This window comes from Nothoprocta perdicaria, unplaced genomic scaffold (genome assembly GCF_003342845.1).
Source record: "Nothoprocta perdicaria isolate Ctin4 unplaced genomic scaffold, notPer1 scaffold_182, whole genome shotgun sequence".
NCBI classification, from domain to species: domain Eukaryota; kingdom Metazoa; phylum Chordata; class Aves; order Tinamiformes; family Tinamidae; genus Nothoprocta; species Nothoprocta perdicaria.
Genome location: NW_020455005.1, coordinates 1,002,349 through 1,029,310, shown reverse-complemented (window position 1 = coordinate 1,029,310; position 26,962 = coordinate 1,002,349). Strand labels below are relative to the sequence as shown.

Below are 26,962 nucleotides of genomic sequence, written 5' to 3'. Positions count from 1 at the left end.
GTTTTGGCTCTTAAATTAAAGGCGTTGTTGAGCGCTTATTATCTGTATGATAAAAGCGGGAAAATAGGTGCAGAGTGGGTCTTGTGCAAGGTTGTAATTTACCTTTATTTCAGTCTGGCTTACACATCTTAATGCATTATGACAATCAAGAATTATCAGGCCACCAGGCGGACAGGAGTTTGTTCTCTTAATTGCTCTTGTTAAGCCTAATTACAGAACGGGGTGGAGTGGCTGCGAAGGGGAGGGAGGACTCTGGCAGCGAGAGGAAATCCTAAAATCCCCGCGGCCGGGCGGGCGGCGGGCAGTGCGGCGCGGGGCGGCGCGGCGCGGGGCGGCTGGGTGCGCGCGGTGCCCGCGCCCGGCAGCGCATGGAGCGCCCTCCCTGTGGACTAACGGGCTGCGATGCGTGAGCCAGGGAGCCCCTTCGGCGCGGACACGTGAAGGTACGGCGGGGAAGCGAGCCGCCTTTTCCCCTGTGAGCTGAACCCGTGGATTTGTTTTGTTTTGGCGCTCGCGGTCGCTGTGGACTTTCTGGTTTCGTGGGCAGGTGGGTTTGTGGGTGCAACTGGCCATCCTAAGCGTGCCCTGTTCGGGCTGCTTTGCTCTTTCCTTGGCTGCTTCCTTGGTGCGCCCCCCAAGTCACGTCGCTCCTATGGGCTTTCACAAGCCAAACGTGCATCCACAGAGCCCTGTTGGCCCGTGTTATCCCGCTTGGTCCGTGTGCCCCACATGGCCCGGCTGGCGACGGACGGGGCCCGTGGCCGAGCCCCTGGACAGCGGCTCCCGAGGAGGCAGCGAGCGACACGCGGGGCGGTCGGTTATATAACAAATCTGCGCTCTTCTCCGGGGTATGTCACCCGACTTGTTTGCTGCCAGGGTGGTTTTTATTGTTTGGGCTACTGGGTGGAGGGAGGAGGAGGAGGCTGGAACGGCGGAGGAGTCACACTTGAGTTTGGTTTAATTACAACGTGTGCTTTTAATAAAACCTTTTAGAGCCCCAAACGAAATGGCACCGCAGGAGCGTGCGGGAAGAAAAATGCTACTGCTGTGGCAGCTGACAGCTGAGTGCTCGGGTGGCTAGTGTGGGGCTGGGGCGCGCGAGCCCCCTCTGCACGGGCTGCAGATACCGCTGGGGAAATGTGTTTACTTTTTCCTGGGTATTTATACTAGTTAATGTGTCGCGCTAGATAAATCCACTTCCTGAGTCCATCTTTCAGCTCGCTGCCTTCCCTCCCGATTGACAAATGGTTTGAGTTTGACACCGTTTTATCAGTTGAGCCCCTGCTGGGTGCTGCATGCCTGCTTGTTTTTGCTTTATCATGAAAAGTGAATTATCTGCAATATTTTGTTACCGTCCAGCTAGCAGTTGGCAGGCTTTTCATATGGGAGCTGATTGAGATTTCAGCAAGGGGAAGCTGTTGTCTTTCTTTGCAGAGCCCTGTTGTTGCTCTCCAGGAAAACAAAAGATCCCTGAGCTTTCTGCACCGCAATCTGCTGCTGTCCCACTTTCAAGGAGGTGTTTTGTTTGTTGCAGCGGCTCCCTATCTTAAAATGATAAATCGAGCGGACGTGTGCAGTGTTTTAAACCTCTGTCTCTGGGGCTTTGCCTTCACTTAGGATAAAATACGTGATTTTGTGGGAGCCTCGGAAGCGATTTAAACTTTGTTTGAAGATTTGAAGCAAAAGGGAAAGCATCAGCATCTTTAACACTGCTAGTTTGATGAGGAATAGCCATCAGGAGAAGGACTCAACTGTCTTAACTCAAGTGGGTTTCAAATGCATTAGGGGTTCATTAATATTAACAGCAGAATAGACATTTCCTTCATTCATTTGCTGTATCCTCCCCCCCCTTTTTTTCTTTTTCTTTTTTTTTTTTTAAAGAGCAACCTGGAGTGCAGTTTTAACACTTATTCAGGTTAATACAAGGATGATAAGCTAAAGTTAAACAGAAGGAGACCCCTGAGTGTGTGAGGTCGGTCTCTAGGAGTCCTGGAATTTGTTTCTGTGCTTTACAGAAAGATTGTGGTAAACTCTCGGGTGAGGCTTTCAGGGCAGCTTGCAAAGAGGGTCCGCTACCTACGGTCGTAAGCAGAAAAATCTGTTATGAGAACCCAGTTCTGTGAGGGTGACTGTCCTGGTGGCTTTGCAAAGGTTGTGGATTTAAGATGGACACAAGGGTGTCATGTTCATATATTCAGGGTAAAGAAAAAAAAATCCAAAGGCTCATGAGACTGGCTGAAAAGATCACTTTGAATAACATTCAGATACAACGTAATTAATATTTGCTCTCTATCTTCTGAGCCTCAGGAGGTGCATTTTCAAGCTTCTGCTTTGTCACCAGTAGGATCCTAAACTTTCTTATGTGGGGAAAAAAAAAAAAAAAAAAAAAAAAGCCTGGAAATTGAAGGAAAACACTAAAATTCTTTGAGACGCCAAATAAAACCAAGACTGTTGTTAAGACTAGGAGTGAACATGTAATTACGATGACCATTTTTCAGTGTCCTGCATAGCACTTCACAATTCCACCCAGTGAGTCCTTTAACTACCAGACATTGCTGGTGTAAAGCAAGGTGGGGTGGGGAATAACTACATTTCCTACAGAAAGCAAAGAGCTGCAGCCCTTAAAATGTCAAAAGAATGACATAAATCCATGCAAAATGTTTAGTCCGGCCCTGAGAGCGCAACTAGGGAGGCAGCAGCTAAAACTCCAGGAGTGCCCATGAGTTTGGCAGCTCTTATTGATAGGGCAATTTGAATGGCCAGCGTGCGTCTGCTCTACTTGTTGAGCCTAATGAAAAGTACAGTTTAATCACTGGTGTGCCAAATTGAGCATGATTAGCTGTTATTGCAGATTAGTGCATTGTCTGGGGCTCCCGAATTATTGATCCGAGTGCTGCGCGCTGATGTTTTCTGTGCCCTCTACTGTAACCTCTCCTTAATGCCTAGGGGAGGGAAGCAGGAAAGGAGAGTAGGAGGAAAGAAGTCCAGATGGGAAGAAAACAGGTCCTGAAAAGACCACAGAGGAACTAGGTCAGGTGCTGTGGAGATTAAAGAAGCATGCTTCATCCCTGGACTCAGGAGGCAGGGACAAGTAGCATACAATTACGAGGAATTAGAACGGCAACAAGTAGTGCAGATTTATCAGCTTTAATTGTCTATTGTCAGGACAGAGCCCTGCTTGTAGATCAGGCGCTGCCAATGCTTTAATACCTCTAATGGACTCTCTATTGTGGGATTATCTTTCCTGAGGACAATGTCTTTCTTTAAAACTAGTTGTTTGGGGAGACCAGGAGAAAAAAAAAAAAAAAAAAATAGCTTCAGCCCTATTTTTTTATTTATTTTTTTTTTCTCTTTGATTTGTCACATTCTGCAGGAAGTAGCTGAGAGCCCAGTGTTGCTCTTCTGTCAGCAGCAGTATTCCTTCAGGGGAACTGATAGATACCTATTGAACATTAACCCTCCTCGCTCCACCTTCCCCAACAAGCTCCTCGAGAAACAATAGCTGGTTGATAAAGAGCAGATAAGCAAGGACATAGGGCTTAGGAATCTCTCTGCTATCTTTATTCTAAAAGCTTTCCTGGGTTTTGCAAAGTAAACATTACAACATTTAAAGAAGGATAAGGTGTCAACTATTTAATGAGAAGTTGTGTTTAATAGCAGAGGAATTCTTCCTCCCTCCCCCATCCAGCACACAGGTATGAAAAGACTGTTATTTCACCACCGTGGGGTAGGAAAGGTGGAGAAATGACAACTGTACTCCCAGAAGCTTAAAATGGGCTCTTCTAACCCACCTTCACTGGAATTCCCTAATGGGCTCTGAACATCTATTCACTCTTTCCAGTCCTTTGGTCCTCAATGGTCCACCAACGGTGGTGACAGTGCTGGATCTGTGATAATGTGGGACTAAATATATTAATTTTTGCCATACATACATTTTACCATGGCACATAGCTGTTGCTTTTGTTTTGTTTTGACAGTCTGTTTTCAAGTGTGCTCTGTGGCGTGTTCTTATTCTGAAAAAAAGAAAGAAAAAAGAAAAAAAAGTGGCATGGTTCCACTGACATAAAAGTGGATCTCACCCTCTTTTTAACGTGTTCAGCTCCATGGAATTGGGCATCCTGGAAAGTATGTGAAACGAGAACTGGATTGTGCAGGAACAAGGTCTAGCAATCTTCTATGGTTCAAATCACTGCAGCTTATAAGGCAGGTTGAGCAAAGGATGCCCCCAAAGGGTCGTGATTGTCAAGCTGGGAAGAGACATGAACATTGAAATCAAGCAACCAAATCTCAGTGGCCTTGTTGTTTGAGGTTGTTGCAAGGTGGTTCCAGGGTGCACATAATCTGAAATATCCATAGGAATCATTCATTGATCATATTGATTCCTCCAATATATGCAGTACTGGCCAGTCTCCCCACACAATAATTTGGAAATCGGGCCATTTTAAAGGAAAGTTTCCCCCTTTTTTTTTCCTCAGGCTTCTGCTCCATCACCAGTAGGGTCAGGAAATGACTGGAGCTGCTTGGCCTATTTTAAATCTGTTTTCCCCCAGCTTAGTCACTATGGACAGAATACTGAAAATTCCATGTCTGGAACCCATGTGCTCGGGTTCTCCTGGCCAGGTTAGATTGGGTTTGGTAGAAGCTTGTAAAGGCAATACAAGCTGAGCTGTATTGGCTACTGGTGATCTTCCCTGCCTTCCCAGGATCACTGTTGCTGAGGATTGTGATGGGAAGGCTGATGGTCAGCAAGAGGGGACCATCTGTGCTCTTCACCATGAAGCATTTTGCTTCTCATAAGGTGATGGGAGACGGCATTCAGTCATTTTCCTCTCCCGTGCCCTGCTCTCTGTTGCCCTCTCGCCCTCTGAAATCAAAAGAGATGCAGTGACAGAGCCTCTCCTGCTGCTGCTTTCTCAATACCTTCGCCTCAACTTGCTTCCTGGAAAATGAGAGCAAGGGGCTTTTGACTCCCTCTTCTCAGCTGCGTTTGCACCAAAGAGAAGCCCAGTTTCTCACAGCGCACGCCTGCCCTGCACTAAGTAGGAGGTGTCTGATCGAGGGCTCAGGCAGCCTCAGCTCTTTTCCTCAAACTCGAGCCTCGACAAGAGGAAATGGCTGAAGCTCAGTTCTAGCTTCTGTGTGCTGCAAGAACTTTTTTTTTTTTTTTTCCATTGCAGGAGGGTTGTTTTGGCTTATTCATAAGTCATCTGAACATTTTAATAAGCCCTAGTAGGAAATAAAAGGGAATATGATATTTTAGTTCTACTCTTTTTTTTTCTCTTTTTAAGGGAAATACTTCGTAGAGGATAAAAGAACCCTGAAATCAAAAGGGACATTCAGACTTACGCTAGGCAGTAGCTGAGAGTGCAGCCAATAGATCTACTCCCAATATTGCACAGCAGAGGCAAAAATAAATATCAAGGCACTTGGAAGTGCTACAAGGCAGTGACCAGGGTGCTCTGTAATTAAAGGCAGTCCCTGAAAGCTGCATGTATTAATTCAAAAGCCTGCTGGCTACAACATACATCACCCCAAGTGTCCTTGCAGAAAACCTTCGCGGAGAATCAAGTGTAATTTTAATTTCTCTGCTTATAGGCAATATCATACTGAAGCAGTCCAGGGCATACAAAGCGTCTGAGATCATATCTGAAGCCTATAGGCTGTGTTTTGCAAAGCTCGTGACAGTATGTGAGAAGAGGGCTGTAACTTTTACTGTCAAAAAGTGGCTGTCGTGTGCTGGGTCGCTCTCCTTCCCTTGAACCTTTCAGTGGCCACGTTTGCAAAAAAAACCGTGGCCTCAGAAGCACTTGAAAGGAGCCCTTCTCTGAGTTTTGTTTCCAAGTTGGCTTTTAAAAGCTGTGCAGTCATGCAACCGCATCGTGTACCTTCTCCGAGCAGTGACCACAACTGGTCCCCAAATGTTTACCAGCACAAGGATGCCTACACGCAGGAAGTGGGAAATGGGGGTGGGTCTCGTAGCTACTCTTGATGTGGTCAATCTGCCACTGACCTTGTTTGGGGAAGGGGAAGGGTAGGATGTGAAAATGAGACTGCGCTTTAATCTCCGATGTGCATTTTATCTCCCCTCCAACTTTCTAAAGAAGTTTCATCTTCTAGAGCCAGCTCCCTTCCCTCCTGCTTCCCCTTACAGCTGCAGCTCTCCCAGGCTCTGGGGAAGCAGCAGCAGCAGCTGAGTTGCCTTGGCTTGTTGTCGGGCTGAAGCGGTGATAGCATCAAAGGAAATGGATGGGGATTTCTGAGATCAGAGCTGTTAGGGCCATTGATGATTTGTTACCAGGCTGAAAGCGGCTGCAGGGAAGAACTGCCTGAGAAATGCTGATTAATAAGGTAATTGAGGTTTACTATGAGTGAGAAGGAAAAAATGAAAATATGACTAAAAATGTTCTTTCTGAAATGAACAACATTTTGAGATTGTACATTCCAGACAATAGCAGCTACTGCTATGAAAGATTTCTATAAAAGAGCAGAAAACTGCTAGCTGAATAGGGCGTCTTTTAGTGTTTCTCTATTAGGGAGGAAGGTCAGAAGGTCAGTCTATATATTTTTCTAATGGCAGTACTTCCCTTATGATTCTTACTTTAATTTACGGATTTTTAACAATTTCTTTCTGTCCCTTCTTTCCGAACAAACTTAGTTTTGTTCCAGGTCAGACAGTGTTAGGTTAGCCCTCTAGACCCACATGCTGTCCCAATCCTATCTCTTAATAGATAGGACCCAATCCTATCTCTTAATTCTGCACTCAGACTTTGCTCTGCTTGGCTGGGACACTTGGAGCTAATTCCAGGGGCGTTTCTCGTAGGCTGCATCCACCCCCCCTCGCTCTCCAGAGGGATCTGCCCTCACCGGGAGTATTGGGCATCCTCTGCCATCCTGGCTGGAGCTGGTCCCATCTAATCTCTGCCTCCCCTTCTTCCCCCGCTGCACAGCATTCAAGAGCATTCCCAGTGCCTTGAAAGCCACATTTACTTTGCCCACTTTCCTTCAGGGTGAGAAGAGCAGCCCCAGAAGGAAACACATCAGCCCTGTGTGTGTGTGTGTGTGTGCCTTTTTTTTCTTTTTTTTTCTTTTTTTTTCTTTTTTTTCAAGTTAACAGGGAAGTGAAAAGCTCTGAAACAGCTGCCTCTCAAAGTGAGACTATTTTTTGGTAAAATAATCACCTTCAGTATGACTACATTGTTTTTCTGTTCTATGTGGGGTGACTCAGCATCAGTTAATTAACCCAATCAAGTAGGCCGGATTTCTCTCCTCTAATGAATGGTTCTTCCGACTTCAGAGCCTTCCTAGACCTCGTTTCGGACGTGCCTCAGTTCTGCCCCGCACATCCAATTCCATTTCCCTCCCGCGGCCCGGTGCTCCGGCCTCCTCTCCTGTGGGATCACGCGTTGGTGGGAGTTAAGCCGGGACACTCACTTGCAGCTCTTGCCCTACTTACTATGTCTGCTGCCGTGAGCCCTCGGCTGCTCCAGCCTGCGGAAGGTCTTTACACAGATATGCTATTCTCAGCCAGGCAGACCTAAAACAGCAAGTAATCCTCCTGCTCATCGGCCTCTGGATCAGAGGGAGGAGCAGCAGGTTAAGGGAAAGGAGGTGTGTGCAGCCGCCAAGCGGAGGGACAGGCAGGCGTCCAATTTCACCAAACTTGCCCTTTTTTTCCCCCTTTTTTCCTCCCCCTCACTCCTTTCTTCTTCCTGTAAAGGGTAAATTACTCCCCCCCGCCCCCAAACCCAAGCGCGCGTGTTCCCAAAAGAGAATGTGAAAGTAGCCGCGGTGCAGGGTGCTGGGAAAGGGATGGAAACAGCGGCGGGAGCGGAGAGGGAGAAGCGGGCCGCTCGGCGGGAGAAGCGGGCCGCTCGGCGGGAGCGGCTTGGCGGGAGCGGCTCGGCGGGAGCGGGGCGCCGCGGAGGGCTGTAAATGGCAGGGTGCATCACGGCCCCTGCGTGCCCGCGGGTTCCTCGCCGCCGAGGCAGGACCACTGAAGGAAGGAAGGCATCTGGTTGTTTTGTAATGAGAAGCAGGAATGCTCTTAATAATAAACAAACAGGACATTGTATGCCATCATCACAGGATGTCCTTCCTTCGGCCGGTGTGCTGACTTGCATCGGAGGGAAGAATTGGGTCCAGGGTCTGCTAATGACTATACCAACCCTCCTGCATCCCCAGTGCACTCCCAGGTGATCGCCCCCGTAGTGCCCTGCACGAGGTTCGTGCTGGGCTTCTCTTTTTTCTTTTTTCTTTCTTTTTTTTTCTTCCATGGTTTCAAGTTTTAAAACACTGCCTGCCTCTCGTGAGCTTCCCTGTTCTTCCTTAGGGAGTGGGAGAAGTTTTTGTTTAGTGGGTCGGTGGGAGAAACCGAGTGCAAAAGTTTTTCCTAATGCCTTTAACAAGAAACTTCAGAAGGGAATAGCCCCTCAGCCAAAGTCAGAATCCCGCAGCTCCTGAGCTCTATCAGATACAGCAATAGGGAACTGAGATTCGGGGGTGAGAGCCTTAAATCTTTTTGTTTATTTTTTTAATCAATATTCTCTAACCTGGAGGTCATCCTAATTGTTATTATAGCATTAGGCGTATTTGACTCCAAGGGGAGTAAAATCATGCAGCTGCTGACCTTTGGGAGTCTGAAACATCGTGAAAAGTAAATTTCTAGTGACAAAAACAAAAAGCGGGAGGCAGGTCACGCGCTGCCCTAGCTAAGCCCGTAGGTGTTTCTTCCGCGAAACCCAGCGGCCGCCACTCTCCCCGTGCTGACGGAGGAGCCGAGCGCGGAGTTTTGGCCAGGAGCGAGTGCGCGGCGGGGCAGACCCGCGCTCCCTGCGTCCGTGTGTGTGTCCATGCGGTGTCCGTGTGTGTGTGTCCGTGTGGTGCCCGTGTGTGTGTCCGTGTGCGTGTCCGCGCGGCGCTGCCGGCGCCCCAGGTATAGCCCCACCTCCCGCGCGCGGCCGCCGCGGCTCTGCGTAAATCAGATGAGTGGCTCATAGGAAATCTGAAACAGGGAGGGGAAAGGAGCCGGCTGGTTCGTTAGCGCGGGCTGAGAGTATCACACGCAGTCGTGCTCAGCCCTGCGCTGCCGCTGCGAGGCCGGAGCGGCGGCACCTGTCCGGAGGAGGAGCGGGCAGCGCGCGAGGTGTGAGTCAGCCCGGCTCGGCCCCTGCGCCGCCAGCAGGGAAGGGAAGAAGGAAGGAACGAGGAGAAATGCTCACTCCGTAGATATGAGCCGGCGCGGCCGCAGCCGGTGGGCTCCTGCGAGGCGTCGCTGGCGGACTCTGCCCGGGTAAGGATTCGCCGAGGCTCCGCTCGCTTCCCGCCGGCGCCCGGCTCGGCCCGGCGGCCGCGCGCGCCCGGACGCCGCGCGCAGACAGGGCACAGACGGACGCACGGAGCAGAAGTTCCCTCGCAGCCTCTTCTGGTTCGGAAGCGCCGCGCTCACCACCGTTAACCCTTTCACTTCTTCATGCCGACTGCCAGCACCCCAGGTTTCGCTATTAGTCCTCCCCCTGCTTACATACTTGTATTTTCTTTTTAAGCGTTCAAAGCCGGGTGCCTATCTCGCCCGTGGCTTTGATTTAAATCAGATCTCCGCGTGCGGACCGGGGCTGCGTCGAGCCGGAGGGAGGCGTTGCTGTAAAGAAAATCCATCAGAAAACTTCCATACTGTGACCTCAGCGTCAACTTGGTTCTCGCGGATCTTCTGGGGGCTGCCGCAACACCGTAGCCGCCTCTGCTGCGCGGCGGCCCGCGAGGCCCTTGATTTAACCTAGGAGTTACCGAGAGTGTGCCCCTAGCCCCTTCCTCCAAAGATGGTGCTGCTCTTCATCCCGTAGTCTCGGAGGTTTAATTTTTCAAGGAAGGGGAGGTGGAATTTCTCGGTGGCCGCCTATTCCAGGAGAAAAAGTGCCGGGGTTTGGTGCTGGTCTGAAGCGCAGCTCGCCACTGCTGATACAGGCACGGATTTTGGACCTTTATTTATCTTCTGGAAAGACTCTGTTCTCCTACCTGCTTGGCAGTACATTTGATAATTGAGCTTTTATCTGGGGTAGGGAGAGGTGACCAAGGGCTTGATGGAAGTGTCCTATGAGGGTCTTGCCTAGTGCTTTGAGTGAGTAGATCTTGGAGGTACTGTCAAAATCAAAGGAGATAGAAAAGTGATAGAAGAACTTTTTTTCTCCCTCTTTTTTTCCCCTCCCTCCCCACCCCTTTCTCTCTACTCCTTTTCCTCTCTGTTTCTGTCTACGGGAACGTGTCCTGGTGCTTTGTGAAGGCTGCTGCTGCAGGGATGCTGGCAGGATGCAGACTTTCTCAGCCCTTCGTGCCCAAAGGAGAAGGGGACGCCGGGGCGGAGGGGGAGGCAGGTTGTTTTGAAAGTTGTTTGTGTGTTGAAAGCCGGTGGGAAAGTTCAGGCTTCCCCATTTGGAAAAGGCAAGGCTGGGTTCCGCTCTTCCAACATGCGCTTTCCATTTTTAGCTTCATTCAGACGCAGACAGCAGCTCCTTTCCTCTTCCTCTCCTTGTTTGTGACACTTTTCTGAGGCAGCTTTTCCACAGGCTACTAAGTGGTCTTGCGGCCATGACCCCACATTTTCTCCAACATGGAAAACGTTCTTTTTTTTTTTTTTTTTCCTTTCTGAGGCATTAAAGGAAGGGGCTGAAAAAGGTAATGCAGTTGTCAGCCTAGGGATTTTTCTCCTCTTTGTTTTTATTCCCTCCTTATTATTACCGAAGCTGGCGTTCTGAGGCACTGCTGCAGTCAGAGCAGCTTCGTTTACACTGGCTTTTTGGCTATTACTCAACTGTACCAGCTATCCTGCATACGCTTTTAAAGTGTCACAGACTACCGTATTAGTCACGCTGTCTCAACGGAAACCACAACACTGAAGGACAATGAGGATTAAAGGCTGTTTTCTTATTTTCCAGGCTGCTACACAGCGTAGCTCGGACGCTGTGAGTTTCAAGGATCTGGTGAAAGGGAGAGAGTGGACAATGAAAATGGACATGGAGGATGCTGACATGACCCTGTGGACGGAAGCTGATTTTGAAGAGAAATGCACCTACATCGTCAATGACCACCCGTGGGATCCCAGCGCCGATGGAGGCACCCTAACTCAGGCAGAGGCTTCCTTGCCAAGGAACTTGACTTTCAAATACGCATCTAACTGCAAAGAGGTAAGTGGCGATGCTCTAGGGAAGTTGGGGTCAGAGGAGCCGAACCCCAGCACTTTGGGAACTGTGTGTGCCCACCCAGGCTTCCTTCTTGAGCACACACGCGCCACCACCACCAGTGTTGGCCAGCTTTTCAAATGGGGCTCTGGAAACTCCTTTAGGAGACTGTGTATTCGCTATCTAACATGTTGTGTTTTCACTGGAAATTCTAGCCTGCCTGTCCCTGAAACTGGTTCTCTACCAATTCACAAACAGTTAAATTTTCACACAATTTGAACAGCATCTGAATAAGCATATTTAAACTGTGGGGTAGTTCTCTGTGCCAATTTCTAGACTGCTGTTTGCCAGGACCATTCATTGCCTCTGGCTCAGAGATTAAAGTGCCTCGGTTGTCCAATAAATAGCTTTTAAAAAAAAAAAAAAACCTAGAGGAAAAAAAAACAAATTCCTGGAAATGTGTTTAATTATTTCTTTTTGTTTTCCCCTTGGTTATGAAATTGCTTTATTCTTTTCATGAGCTTGCCTTCTTCCCGACTTCCTAAATTCTTAAAAACTCCGGCATATCGATTAAGGAAGTGATGGTAAAACTGTAGTGAGTTTCACAGAAGGGTGGCCATAGCTTAAATTAACTTTTGTTTATCTGGGACAGTATCTTCAGTGGTAGCTAGACATGCAAGTCCGTCCTATCCTTGTCCCTGGAGTGGGGACATTCTTTGTTGTTGTTTCAGAAGGGCTGGAAAGAAATGAGCCCGGATGAGCAATTTGGTTGTGTTTACTCCTTCATATAGAGTAGCTATTATAGCTAGGTGTGATGTTCGGCGGGGTAATAACCCAAGGGACAACCCTTCATTTCTCCTTGTGCTGAGACTTGTGGTATAGCAGCTATTACCTGTGCTTCTACTTTGGCTAAACACACTGACCACAGAGCTGAAAAGCAGAGGTACACTCATCCATGCCTATCAAATATTTCCTTCCGAAGGAGGTACTTGTTTGATCCTGCATTCAGAAATAGGGCCGGACCCCCAGCTGGAGGGTATTGGCATGAGGGAATTTAGCTTGGCAGCGCCTGATAGAGTAGCTGGCAGGCTTGGTAAAAGGCTAAAGCTGAATTCCCCTGTAAATCACTCTTCTTCTCCCTCCTGCCCTGCCCTGCCCCGTGGAACTTGGCAGAGAGAGGACACGCTTAAGAGACAAAGGCGAAACTTAGTTCTGCATTATCGCGTTGCCAGATAAGTCTTATTTTTGGGGGGGGGATTAAAGTGCAGCTCTGCTGTGTGCTACGGGAGGGTTTCTTTGCCTGGGAGGAGAGGCAGCTCGCTCGGCTCGTAGGCAGCCGCTCGTGACCTGTTGGCTGCTCCAGTTCCCTGCTCTGCCACCCCAATTCGGTTTTGCTCCTGTGACAGGAGAAGTCCGAGAAGCTTTTAAAATTCCCAGCGGTGTGTTTGGAAACGCCAGCATGTAATTTTGTTACGCTATAGCGCAGCTCAGTGAATCAGGATTGTGATCCCTATCTGGTGGGGGGGAAGGAAGAGAAAAGTTTTTCAAAGGTTCCTACTTCTTTCTTGTAAAATATGACCAATACAGATCCCTGCTAGTGGGAGTCTGAATATAGAACATCCTCCTTTTGTTCTCCAGAGTTCCCCATCCTCTTTTATTTACGCTAAAGAGCACCTACTGTAAGGAGCAATAAGAGCTCGTGAATCCTATTTCTAATGCAGCTCTGAACCGAGGAGCCAATGTATATATATTTTTTTCTTTCTCTTTAAGTCACAGTACTGTACATTTATAGGTAGGTCACTCGCTTGTTACTTGTCTGCGGGGTGAAACAGTTGTGTGTGGCGTAACATGCTGGCGTTTCAGCAACTTCTGGCTTGAAACGCCGCGTTCCTCTGTCGGATTTACAAGTTCTGTTTTGCTCAGTGGGGTCAGAACTGCGTCTGCTGCTTATGCACATAAGTATTTGCGGGGTCAGAGAGGGAGAGGGAGCCCAATTCCCATTTTGGCCTGATGCAAAAGCCCTGGAGTTCTGACACTTTGATAGGGCTTGTTTTTTCTTCCTCGCTTACGAAAGGATGAGGTAAGACTTTGGGGGGTGCGTGCGTGTGTAGCAGCGGATTTCAGATGTGAGCTGTCTTCACTATGAACTTTGGGGAGAGCTGTGGCTTCATCTGGTCGAGAGTTGTAAATGCTGAGTCAATTTATTGACAAAAACATATAATAACCTTGCTTGTGAAATGCTAATACTGTCATGATTAGATCATGAAACACTAATGCTGCCATGATTAGTGCCGTATCTCCTTTTGGAGTAGGAGAACTGCCGTGTGCCTGCTAGGCAGGGAGGAAGTGTGATCAGTGCTGCTTGGAAAGGGGGAGGCTCGTTCCTTTTCCTTGCCCGCTTTGCGAAGGCAGTAGCTCCTCTTCAAAGGTTTGTCACAATTGCAAGAGATGCCGTGACACATCATACTTTTGTTTATTCTTGGATCTTCGCTGGGGATTTTTCTAGAGGACGCATTTTTCGTTATGAGTTCCCAGTATGTGTCAGCGTTTTGAAAAATGAATTACTATTGCTCGTAATATCTAGGCTGTTAGGTTTACATGAAGTCCTTTATTTATTTTTGTGTGTGAGTTATTTACCCGTTGCTGCGATTTTAACAGTTAACATAAATGATGAAACACAGTGACAAAATCACACTGTACGAGACTGCATGTGAATAACCTTTTTTCCCACTGAAATTTCAAGTCGTTTTTTCCCAATATTTTTTTGCCTCTAGTTTCAGCCCTTAAACCCCTAAAAGTCCTTTCTGATATAAAATGTCAGTTCCTCTGTGGTCTTCAATGTTACTAGTGCCTAATCCTTTGCTTTTCACAAACATACCTCAGCAAACCCAGGACTTGTTGCTTTTTTTTTTCTGACAGGCCCATTCTTTAGAGACTGGCATTGAAATTCTGAGGCCACAATTCTGAACTGTCATAAAATATACTGTAATGACCTTATACACTTGCCTTTTTGCATTTGGTTTGTTTTATTTCTTTTATGTATGATCACAGAGGAAGCAAGCTGAAAACATTTTTCCTGGTGGCATTCTTTCTAAAAAACTGCTAGCTGAATGAAAAGGTCAGTTTTATGGGGGCTTATAGATCCAGTAGTTAAAAAACAAACAAACAAAACAAAAATCCCAGTGTTATTCCAGAATACATGATGGCCTGACCTGATTTATGTTTGGAAAATACTCTTGTTTTATAGTCACCAAAGCCAGTAAGGATTTTGTTTGTTTGTTTTTAAAGCAATTTATTGGGCCTCTTGCAAAATACCCTCTTCTTTCAGAATTAATAGCGCTGGTTGTTCCCTCCCAGTGCCCTCACCCTAAGCAGAGCTGCGTTCTAAAAGCGCTTTTTCATCTCAAAACGAGAACCTGAGCCGCCACATTTCTGGTCTGGGAGCCTGCGAGGATGTGTTTGGGCTCCCAGCCCCGCTGACGAAGACGGATCTGCCGGGACGGCCGCAAGGTCGGCGCGGCCCATAAAGCATCCCCGGGCCGGGCTTCTGTGAGTGGAGCTCAAGCGTGCGAGCGCTGAAAGGCTGGGGCTGCCGCCGGCTTGGCGGGAGGCGCCCGGCCCCGCGCACGCCATTAGGACCCTGGTCAGTTCCAGCGGGGCCTGCTTCCTGGGCTAGGTGCTCCCTGCCCTGCCGGCCTTCCCGCTGCGGTGGTCTGAGGGCCACAGGGTGTCCAGGTGGCTCCAGCATGGCTGCCACGACGGCTGGTCCCGCGAAAGCCGCACCTGGTGCCGGCCCCCATGCTCTGCACTCATGCTGAGCCGCTCCGGCCACGGGCGAAGCGGCTCGGCACGTTTGCCGGAGCGCTGCCTGCGCGCCGCTCAGGGAAGGTGTCGCCCGCCACAAGTTACGAGACGACATTAGATGTGGCTTTCATGGCAGAAATGTAGCTCTGGCAAAAGGAAAAAACACCTTAGCAGGCTACTAGCAGCAACGCTGAGAGGTTTTAGACGGTGGTGACGTGAAGAGAGAGGGGGAAAGGTCAGTAGGGAGCCCTGTGAACACAGCCGCGCTCTGCCTCGTAGCCGAGACCGCGGCGCTCGCAGCAGCCCCTGCACGGGGCTGGCCGCGGTTCGGCAGCGGCAGGAGCGCAGGGCTCGCCGAAGCTGCCCTGCACGACCTGCGGCGAGGCCGCCCGTCGGGTCCCATCACCGAGAGGCCGCCCGTTCGGTCCCATCGCGAGGCAGGCATGTGCCGAAGGACACCTGGTGGACACAAGTCTGAAATGCCTCTTGCCGGCAGCCCGGCTCCCCTGCCTCCCGGCACACCGCGCTGCGCTGCGCTGCGTTGCATTGCATGCGCCACCTTGTCGCTAGCCAGCGCTGCCATAGCAGGGGGCCCCTGGGCCACCGCGGCAGCTCCCCAGGGACCAGCGGAGGCCTGGAGTGGCAGTAGCCTCCTCGCTGTCACCTTTCCCGCTCCCCGGCCACACAGGAGGAGCAGAGGTGATGGACCTCTGTCCAGAAAGCCACCCTTGCTCCAAAACCAGCTGAGCAATGCCAGGCTGGCTTAGCAAAGCTTCAGCGCTGGCATGCAAGTGTCCGGAGCGCCTTCTGCCCAAATACCTTGCAATAGCTACGTGATGCCACGTTAAGCTCACGTTCTGCCTCTTGGGGAAGAAGGCAATGCTATATAAGGTAAATATCGAAAAGTATCTGCTGTGTCAGAAGCCAGGGCAGTGAATGTTTCAAGTTGACTAGTCCCAGGAGTGATTTCTAGAGATTCTGAGAATTTCATTAAGGTTGTTTTAATTAAGAGCAAGGTGTTTTAAAACTGTGCAAGAACTCCGGCTCCCTCACAGTAAAGCTGCTAGGGTGTGCTATAGCTTGGTGGTGAACTTTTCTTGAGAGGGCAGATGGATGTAAATGAAGATATATGGGGAAGATGAGAAGAACATCTGCCTTTTTCAACTCTCTATGAGAAATGTACAAGCAAGACAAAAATAAAACTGAGGCACTGAGCTTGTTTCAGCTTGTGGTAGGTGTAGGAAAATTTCTGGAAGTCCCTTTTCTCTCTCTTCAGTCCAGATGCACAGATCAATGGAGCATTTAGCTACCTCTACTGTTGTTGTTTAGCTTTTTTTTGGTAGTATTTTGAAACACAGTGTTAAAAAACAGACAAGTGCCAACGGCTGCTACCTCTATTTGTCAGTCTCATATCCTAGATTCCATAGCTGTCATTGGTCCCCCCTATTTTGAGATTTACTGTAATATTATCCTAGGCATTAGTCATTTACTGGGACTTTTAATCAAGAGCTCAAATGGCTCTTAGAGCATTCATGCCTTGTTAGCAGATAGTAGAACCTCACTAATTCTCACTTGCCCAATATACAAGTAGATAGTCCTGTGTCTCTGTCTCTCCCTTTCTCACACCCAGGGTGAAAGGACAGAATAAAATGTAGCATGAGAAAATCACAAGGTTTAGCAAATTTACCAAGTTGTGTACAGTCTGGAGTTTTTACTCTTACAGGGTTTTATCTGCTTTGGTAAGAATGGCGATTCCTTGCAGTATACAGACAGCAGAAACCCCTGTTCTCGAGGTTTCTCAACAAGTTCTGCTGTTGCTGCCTTTTTCTGAAATTCTAAGATGATGATTATTAAGCAGCAAGGTGTGTGAAAGGGACACAATACATTTTGCTGTGAAAGTTTGGTTAGACCATCAAATTAATGGGCTCTTTACCTTCCTTTTTCTCCACTGCATGAGCAGCAGGATCGGTCTTACAAAGTCTTTTTGGTTGTCAAATTGCTGTATTTTTGGACATGTTAAAAATAAGAAGATGGGTGAGGAACAGAGAGACATGAACCCAATAACTCAGCAGTGTTTTGCAAAGGGTTACTCCAAGGCACGTTCTTCTGAATAATGATGAATTGCTTCCTGATTTGTGGTCAGTGCCTTTTTTTGGTATAATTACTGTCAAGAAGGAAGCTGAACAACGCGAGTACATTTCTTAGACCTAGCATAGTGGAGCATTTTTATCAATTCTTACGCCTTTTTGACCAAACCCACTTGACATCTGTTACCGGAACTGCTGCCTCCTTTTTATAAAAAGAGGGTGATCTGTGAGTACATGTCCCAGAGCTGTTTCATGTTCTGTTTTGTTTCTTACTGCATGCTGGTGAGAGAAATGGCGTTTTTTATCTTTTTGTTCTGCTTTTAGCTATTGAGAAGCAAGAAAAAAAGGCAGCGGGGTGGTGTTGGTGGTGTTCATTTTGGTCTAAAGGAGGAGGGGGATCCGTTCCAGTTCCCAACTTAATAGAAAAGTTGGCTCCCTAGCAGTGAAGCGATCGATTGTTATTGAGTATTTTCGTTTTGTGGGACTAGACGTCTGGGGTCTGCCTTTGATAGGGGAAATAACTTATGAAAGTGTTTGACAGATTCTGTACACTTCACTTACTGTTTCTTCTAGTAAATACATGCTTCCACAAAACACATTTTTCAGTCAGTATTCATCACTGGCTTCCATATGTCTCAGTACGATGTTAGGATCTAGCAGAGCTGGTCATATCATACCAAACATGGTTGTCAAGTTATTTCTGTTTTGCTGACCTGTCACTACAAATCTGTTGCACTGGGTGTTTCACCTTGTAAGATCTGAGGATGGGGAGAAGGAGGAGGAATTTGCAATTTCCTCTGGAGATGGGAGACTGATCCTGTGCTGTTCTTCTTGTAGGTCACTGGAGTGATAAGCAAAGAGTATATCCCAAAAGGAACACGCTTTGGACCCCTGGTAGGAGAGATCTATACCAGCGATACGGTTCCCAAGAATGCGAACAGAAAATACTTTTGGCGGGTAAGCAGGAAAAAACAGCACCATGTTGTTGCAGTAAGCAGATCACTAAATGAGTACAGCTGAAAAGCTGGGTCACTTCCTGCTTCAGACCGGTGTGAACGCAGGGGGCAACTTCTTTTCTCTGCCTCGTGTGAGCAGAGCAAATGCGGTGAACGGGGCTGAGTAAAACACTGGTTGTCTTGGATATTGGGACTCTGGGAACAGGGGAGATGCACAGCTCTTCCTAGCTCTGTCTTCTGAGACAAATCAGTGCTTAATCTTATAAAGCAACACATCTGTCACTCCCTGTAGGGGCAGGTTGTTTTGCATTTCTTCACAGCAAAAGCTCATTCTTGTTTATGCAAATGTCACGTACCCTTGATTTTTCCGGCTACGAAGAAGTTATGGAAAGTACTGCGTATGTTTTTAATTCTGAAATTGTGATATGTTCTGTAATTTCATTTTCCTTGGATTTTGCTTAGAACTGCTATCATACCGTGGTGTTAATCTTCAATATATATCTTTCCATTTCTGAGCTTTTCGAAACCATTTTGGAAAATGTTAAAATAGCAGTCCATGGATCTCACTGTAGAGGTGATGCTTAACTTGTACTCTGTAGCATAGGATGGAAGCATGAGTTAAGTTGTTCTGGCTTGGCAATTCTGTGCCAGAGAATATGCTTCCAGTTTGCCCATTAACATTGTGCTCAGTTTCCTGTACAGCCCCATTGTTAGGGGATATTTCTTCAGCCTCATCACCTTCCCTGGATCTGTTTCACTGCCATCTAGTCAGTGAAACAGATCTAGTCAGTCATCTAGCTAGCTTGAGTTTAAGTCAGCGGATTTGGGAGTATATCCAAGCTCCTGCGCCAAGGCACTTGCCTTAGCAAGATCCCAACCTCATACCGAAGTGGAAGCCAGAGCAGGACCCAGCATCCCCACATTGCTTTCTTCCCATGTGGCTCATCATTTTGGGTCCCTCCAGCTGTTCCCATGCGGTCTCACACAGCACTGCCCAGGCTGTTATTTGCGTGGACACTTCCACCAAGACTACAGCTGTAATCACCCCCATAAGGCTAAGATATTTACTTTTTTTCCTTAAGTTTTTGGGAGCTCGTGCCCAGCATAGGAAGCAGCCGCTGCGCTGGCCTCGCTCTACCCATTGCTAACAGTTGAGCAGATGTTAGGGCTGTTAACCATCTCGCAGGACTTTTTTATTCCGATATTGCAGCGAGAGAGATGACATCATTCTCATGATGCGACTTTAAGCCTTAGCGTGCAGAGATCCTCCAAAATAATGCTATGGGGGCCATCCAAGTGCTGTGGAACGCACGGTCAAGGCTCAGCGAGGGTCTCGAGCCGGCGCGTGTGGAAGAATCGGTGGGACACAACTTCCCACGGGTTCCCGAGGGCCGGGCGGCCCCGGCGCTGCGCGGGGAGGGGACGCGTCCCGCGACGGCGGCAGCAGCAGCAGCGTCACTTCTCGTAAGGGCGCCGTGACTCAGCACCTTCGTTTTAATCTCCTCCATCGGCCGCGGAAAGGCAGCGAGATGGCAGGACGGAGGCCCGCGGGGGCGTGCGCGCCTCCGTGGGCAGAGCCCCCACGCGCTTTCCTTTTTTTTCTGAAAAGAGAAGTACAGTAAATGGCCCCATCTCCGGCCGGGTGCCTGGAAGCCGTCCGTCGAGGGCAGCTTTAGAAAGCAGCTTCCGCCCCGCGCCTGCCGCGCCGCTGGAGCCCCGCGTTCCTGGAAGTTTGTGCTGCTGAGTAAACAAAGAAACGTGAAGAAAAAAAGAGAAAAAAAAAAAAAAAAGAAAAAAGAAAGAAAAAAAATCTGCTCTTGATAGCAGAATTCACCCGGCTTCGTTCCATTTTTCTCATAACAAACACACCGCAAAATCTCTCACAAGCCTCTTTGATGAGGCCACATGTATTTCCCCCTTCTCGGTTTACAGGAAGTTACTCTTAAAGAAAGTGATTCTGGTGTTTACTGCCCGCGTTAAAGGGCCAGCCCGCCTGCCCGCCGCGCTCCCCCGGGAAGGACGCCGGGCACTGAGGCGAGCGGCGGGCAGAGCGCGCGCTCCTCGCGCGCACCTGAGCCCGCTCTGCGCCGCAGAGAGAGGCATTTCCTGCGCACAGACACCCATCGCCCCGGTGCAGATCGCTCCCGCTTGAAGGTCTGCCTTCTGCCCGCTCATGCAGCGCGTGGGACTGAAACACGCTGTTTCCCTCGGCGTGAATATAGCTCTATTCGCTATTTATTTATTTCATTTTAACTACTCTCATTCTGACCACTTTAAGCAAGAGTAGCTTCTCTCAGCAATTTGGGCGCTTTTCTCCCCCCGGCTTGCTGAGCACTTTTTCGAATTTGCCTTTCCTTTACCCTCCATGGGCAAGCCAGAGCAGGTCCCGTGATAGGAAAAGTGACTTCTCATCAACTGGCCCCTCTCCAGCTCGTCGCTGAGTTATGGCAGGTGAAGTTCATCCCCGCCTCACCCAGCCTTTTCTGCAGAAGGGCGACAGTCCAAGTATGAGCAAGTGCTCCTTTAGGACTCTCGGGGGGGTGGAGGATGTTTGCATAGTTTAAACCTTTGGGCGGGGGTGGTAGGAAACTGCAAGTACAGAGGCCATAGAAAAAGGCGAGAAAGGCTCTGACGTAGCACAGCCACTCAGTCTTATACACAGGTGACTCAAAGCATTAATGCAAGCATGCACTCAGACCTGCAGTCATTAGCATCACCCACTTGTTGCTCATAGCACCAGGAAAAGGACTCTCAGGTAGACTGTTTGTGCAGGGAGAGGACTCTTCGTTTCAGATTTTGTGTGTGTCTTGGGTATATATGCTAAGCGGAGCCACGGGGGCTAAGGAGAAATGGAAGAGGTAACTGTGTACCTGCCTTTGAATAAGCACTTCTTTTCTTAATGCGAAGGAAATCATAGTTGGAAAAAGGCTCCAGCTTGAATTACGATTGCAGTAATACTTAATCCTCTTGTTGTTGTTGCCTGTTTTTGTTTTTTCTTTTTTAAAAATCATCATCACCACTCTGAACTCTGTGACCGTGTGTCGTGTACTGAGCCTACACATGTATATATATGAATGTATGAATATGTACCTCCTCTCTATCCCAGATCTATTCAAATGGTGAGCTTCACCACTTCATTGATGGATTTAACGAGGACAAGAGCAACTGGATGCGTTATGTAAACCCAGGCTACTCTGTCCAGGAGCAGAACTTGGCTGCTTGTCAAAATGGAATGAACATCTACTTCTACACCATCAAGCCCATCCCTGCCAACCAGGAGCTGCTTGTGTGGTACTGCCGGGACTTCGCAGAGAGGCTCCACTACCCGTCTTCCAGAGAGCTGACAATGATGAACCTCAGTAAGTGGATTACTGTATGGACAAGGAATGCTAGTAATGTCTCTTCTGCCTATATGATCTAATAATAAGTTGTATAATTACATAGCTGCGTCGTCTGTTGTGTCACAGCAGGTAGCTTGGAGTGGAAAGAGGAAATTAAAAAAAAAAAAGGCAACAGAATGAGTTCCCCGAGCATGTTTAAGTCTAAACAGATTATTTAAAATCTAAACAATTATTGTTTTATAATCTGATCATTATCTGATGAAGTTCTGCACAAACAACCCAAATATATCCTCATATATTCAGAGTCACAGATGTTGATTCACCCTCAGTCTTTCAAAGTCCAGATCTTGTAGAACGTTGAAGAAAAATCTGCTTTGACAGCATATATCAAAGGCTGTCCAGTCATGCTCCCAAAGGGCTGCCCTTACTGTAAGCACACGGAAGTGGCCATTCGCTGTGACTCTGTCTCAATGTCTAGCAAAATATATGTTACCTATAATGTTCTTTAAATTTTGCCTTTAAGGTTCCTTCTCTTATGGGAGCAAATCCCTTGTAGACTTCTAACCTCTTCTCCTCTGGTTACTTGTTTTTTAAGCTCTGGGTTTTTTTCTCCCTTTTTCTTGGCTGTGTGGTTCAGCTTTCCTTTTGTATTCAAAAAATAAAAGCCTATGGAAACATAGGGAAGGGGTATTTCCAGGAGTTTATCTCTGGAGGTTTGCTGTGGTTTCTGACCATTTCCAGCCTTTGGTTTGGTTGAAGCTTTTATCTCTGTACAGCACGTCACCCAGAACCCTTGAACAGAGTCATTCCTGTGGACTTCTGTCTAGCTCCTGGGCTACCTCCCCTCCTGTTAGCTGGTCTGAGACAGAGCAGGGCATTCCCTCGCCATTCTACCACTGCCAACACTGGAATCTGGGCCTGCAGAAAACTGCAAACAAGTTTTTTTGTTTGTTTGTTTTATGCAAAGGGTCATTTGTTGTTATTTGGCAACATGTAATGGATTAAGCGTCTCCAGCAGGTCGAGGGAAGTGATCATCCCCCTCTACTCAGCCCTGGTGAGGCCACATCTGGAGTACTGTGTCCAGTTCTGGGCTCCCCAGTACAAGAGGGATGTGGAGCTGCTGGAGAGAGTCCAGCGCAGGGCTACCAGGATGATCAGAGGCCTGGAACATCTGCCCTATGAGCAAAGGCTGAGAGAGCTGGGTCTGTTCAGCCTGGAGAAGAGGAGGCTGAGGGGGGACCTGATCAGCGTGTATAAATACCTCAAGGGAGGCAGTGAGGAGGAGGGGGCGGCCTCTTTTCAGTGGTGAGCAGGGATAGGACTAGAGGAAATGGCTTCAAACTGAAGCATCGGAAGTTCCACAGGAACTTAAGGAAGCATTTCTTCACTGTGAGGGTGACCAAGCATTGGAACAGGTTGCCCAGAGAGGTTGTGGAGTCTCCTTCTTTGGAGATCTTTAAAACCCGCTTGGATGCAGCCCTGTGCCATGTGCTCTAGGTGACCCTGCGTGAGCAGGGGGGTTGGACTCGATGACCTCTGAGGTCCCTTCCAACCTTCGGCATTCTATGATTCTATGATGTTATGATTATAAACTGCCATTATTACTTTGGGGATTATCAGAACTAAAATGTGATCCCACATCATGAAAGTGAGCCACCAGTTCAGCTTAATCAAAAATACATTCGTCCTCTGTGAACGTCTTCCTTTCTGCAGATTTTGTCTTTGCCTTTCTTTACTGAATGTAACAAGAGATAGAAGGAAATTGGCTTTCTTTTAATGTAGGTGGAAAAGAGAGAGGGAGAGATATGTCCTATGCTGCTATATTCTCTGTTCACAAAACATACATCATCGATTCTTGTCATCTTTCTGCATATGTCATTTCACCACTCCAAGCGTTTTCATTTCCCGATATGAAAGCTGTTCCGTGGGGCCTACACGTGGGACAAACATTAAATGTTCCTGTGAACCAGCACTTCCCAAAGTGCTAATCAGATCCATTTGGATACTGGCTGGGTAGATGCACAGATACATTCGCAGCTTTCTGCATCTGCTGGTATCTTAAGTTACCTTTCAGCAGTGGCGAGGTGTGTATTCACCAAGTGTCAACAAATTACCCGGTAGCTCCTATTCAGGTGAAAACTGGTGGTGTCTCAACATGGGCAGCATGGCTCTTTCCAGTGAAAGGAGGTTCAATAAGTGAATTAAAGCAGACCTGGTCTTGTAAGAACTATGCTTTTCAGCCTTGTCAGTAGAAAAAACAGCCTTCCCAGACACAAAGACTGAAGCATCCCTTCTACTTTTTAAAATGATTCGATGGAAGCCACTTAAATATTTTATAGTAACATGCAGACCAAGAAAATAGAAGCATAGAAAATGGGCAAAAGTTCTCTGGCTTTGTAATCGTCTTCCACTGCTAGCAACAGCTCTGGTGGGTTTTTTTGGTTTGTTTTTTGTTTTGTTTTGTTTTGTTTTGTTTTGTAGGTTTTTTTTTTTTTTTTTTTTTTGGTAGGGTCTTTTTTTTTTTTTTTTTAATTGTCTCATCTTTATATCTTTGTAACAAACTCATTCAGGTCCATGGCATACAGTCAGGCCAGAAAGCCCTCATATAACATAAGGATTGGAGTTGTTTAGAGTTTCAGGGCCCTTTCTAGAAGAATACTAAAAATATTGCAGAGGTGTCGCAAAAATACCCCTTCTGCTGAAGGACTTGTAGCAGCAGAGCAAAAGGGGGGGTCTTTTGCTAGTGTTACTGCTGGAACCAAATTATTTTAAAGCAGTGTCAGCACTGCTTGGTTGGCAGACACCTTCAGCTGTCTCCTTCCCCTTCCTCCCAGTCTCCTGCTTCTAATTAAATCTCAACTAGCAAGTATCCTACTGCCGTTCCAGCTTCTCTTTCTAGGGGGAAGCTTAACTGAGTTCTCCTCAGACTGTGTTCATCAGGGAAATAAATTCAGGAATCATCAGGGAATCATCATCAGGGAATAGATTTCAGAGCACTTTTCCCGGAATTGTTAAAACTGCCCCTGCTCCCGATTTTGTCCCATCAAAACATCTTAAAACCAGGCTTGGGAGAACGCTCCAGCCTGTGGGCTGAAGAGCAAGGTCCTCTCCAACCTAACAAATTGTGGCTTTTCTGTGTTCAGAGGGGCACAGTTTGCACAGGAGGAGCAGCCGAAGGCCCCGTACGTCTCCCTCGGCCGCTAGCTGGGGAGCTGGGCAGGCTCTGAGGAAGAGGGAGGGAGAATTGGGGCCCTCCGGAGCGAGAGGCTCCCTGGTGCCTGGTGTCTCTCCCGGCAGGACACGTGTGCTCAGCGGGGCAGCAGCTCCGTGGGGCTCACGTGTGGACATGGCCATGGTTCGTTGCGTGGGCTCAGTCCTGCTGGGTGAGGCCTGGGTGAACCAGGGCCGAGCTGGCTCAGCAGAGACTATCCAGGTGCTCGCTGACAGAGAACTGCCAGTAAAACCCGGGTTTTACTGAGTGAGGATCCCCAGGGACAGACAGGCACCTCGGGGATTTGGAGATGGGCCTCTTGAACTTCAGCTTTAATGTTCCTCCGTACGCGCCCGAGCCGGAGAGGGCCCCGGGGAAAATGTATCAGGGAATTTCTCTGGCTTTATTTCCTGTAATTAGTGGCCTCAGAAATGAGAACTACCACTTTAGCGCATAAATATATTTACGCATACACGTAGAGCATCTGTTTGCCTCTGTAACAGCAAACTTTCAAATTAAAGGTAACTCCTGTAGCGTTAGTTCATTTGTGCCGCAGAAGGAAAGCATCCAGGCTCAAGCAGCAATTAGGCCCGTGCTTAGTTATGGGTTTAACCGTGTCCTCTGTGTTTTGTTGAAATGGGGCCTTTGACCCAGTCCTCCTGACCTGGAGGCTCATACCTGCCTTCGTGGCCGTGCTCGGCTCCACGGGAAGCTTGGGGCACGGGCTGAGGTGCCTGCAAGGAGTGGTGCAGGGCTTGTGGCATCAAGGCTCCACATAATGCTGGGGAGAAACTGATTTTCTTTCTAAATAATTCAGTTTTCCTTCTTTCTGAGGCTGTTCGTGGTGGTTCCTGTCAAGAAGTGAGATATATCACCTTCAGATGGTGCCATTGTCCAGTAAATGCAAAGTGACAGAGGCTTTTTTGCTTTCTGCAGGCCAAAATACTAGTCCTTAATATTTTGCTAAAGCAACAGTTAACCTCATTCAATTGTGACTCCAGCTTGTCTCTTGGTCTTTAATGTTCTTGGCATTTAGACTAGCAGACAGACCCAAGTTTGCTCAGGGGGTCCCGCATTAGCCTAGCATTGCATTGCTCTGTCTTCGTAACACCATTATTTGGGGTTAGAGAGTGGAGAGGGTAAAAGCTTTTTTTTTTTTTAAAAAAAAAAAAAAAAAAGAACAAAACAAAATATAATTGCCTTGACTCAGAACATGACTATTTGATAATAATGTTCACGTATTGCAATCATGTGAGGCAACTTCCTGCTATTCATGACATGTTTGTCGCATCAGTCAAGCAGGTGACATCTTATTTTGGTCAAGCTTCAGAAAATAAGTTTTGAGTTAGGGGCCAATAATCTGCATAGTGAAACATTTGATTTCTTTGTGTTTGTTTCATAAACAATTTTAACAAGGTGTTTTTTAAAATCTTGCAAATTTTAGCAAGATTAACTTTCAAGGGCTCGATTTAAAAATGTGATTTATTTTTATTCTTTGTGCTGGCCCCCATAAAATTATCCTTAGATAAAATATACTAATTGTTTTCCCTTTTTGTTTATGGTCACTTTCACTTTCTGCTTTTAAACGCTTTTGTATTTGGGTTAAGAGGAAACATCTGCATTTGTTAAAAAAAGAAAAAAAACAAAAAAAAACAGAAAAAAAGCAAAGCTTACTAGAACCTTCAAAAGGGCACAGGGAAAAAAATGGTTTTTAGATTATATGAAAGATTGTTTTCATAAAATCAGAATTTGGGGCTGAATTTGACTTAGTATTGAGGATTATATGAAGGATCCTTTGAAGCCCTTCTCTGAGCAAAATGTTTTCAAAGTCATGTCACACTGCCTGGGACACGTTTAGAAAACAGATGATCAAACTACATACTTGTAAATGTTGGTCTCCATTCTCATTTTGAGTGGAAACCCGTTTTGTTTTGCCTGCTACACAACTTCTAGGTTCTCTTTCTACTAGCAAAGCAGCCTCTCAATTTAGACCGAAAATGTGAATCGGCACAATTAAGCCTCACCACTCAGAATGTTCAGTACCATTTCACTCTTGAAATTACTGCCTGCCTACAACCGTTTTTCAAGCGTTTAGAAAGAAAAAAAAAAAAAAAGAAAAATCTTTGTTTTTGTGAAGTCTTTCTCAGGCTACAGCTAGAAGTGTCAGAATGAGAGCAAAACCCACAGCTCTGCAGCAGTTTGTGCCTGCAGCCTCCATATTTAAGTTAGAGTGACTTGAGACACCCTTTCCGTACAGGATTTGCTCATACTTAGAAGTCACAAGAGTTTTGCTCCTTTTCTTTCTTTCTTTCTTTCTTTCTTTCTTTCTTTCTTTCTTTCTTTCTTTCTTTCTTTCTTTCTTTCTTTCTTTCTTTCTTTCTTTCTTTCTTT

General features: G+C 47.4%; 1 protein-coding gene across 1 annotated transcript in view; it reads left to right on the top strand.

Annotated features, from left to right (window-relative positions):
* Positions 1-10,895: 10,895 nt before the first annotated feature.
* PRDM1 (PR/SET domain 1) overlaps positions 10,896-26,962 on the top strand; it is a 21,526-nt gene continuing 5,459 nt past the window's right edge. The window contains exons 1-3 of the mRNA XM_026036634.1: positions 10,896-11,177; positions 17,900-18,019; positions 21,125-21,377. Of these exons, the coding sequence (XP_025892419.1) occupies positions 10,896-11,177; positions 17,900-18,019; positions 21,125-21,377 (655 nt within the window). The remainder of the gene's footprint in view (positions 11,178-17,899; positions 18,020-21,124; positions 21,378-26,962) is intronic.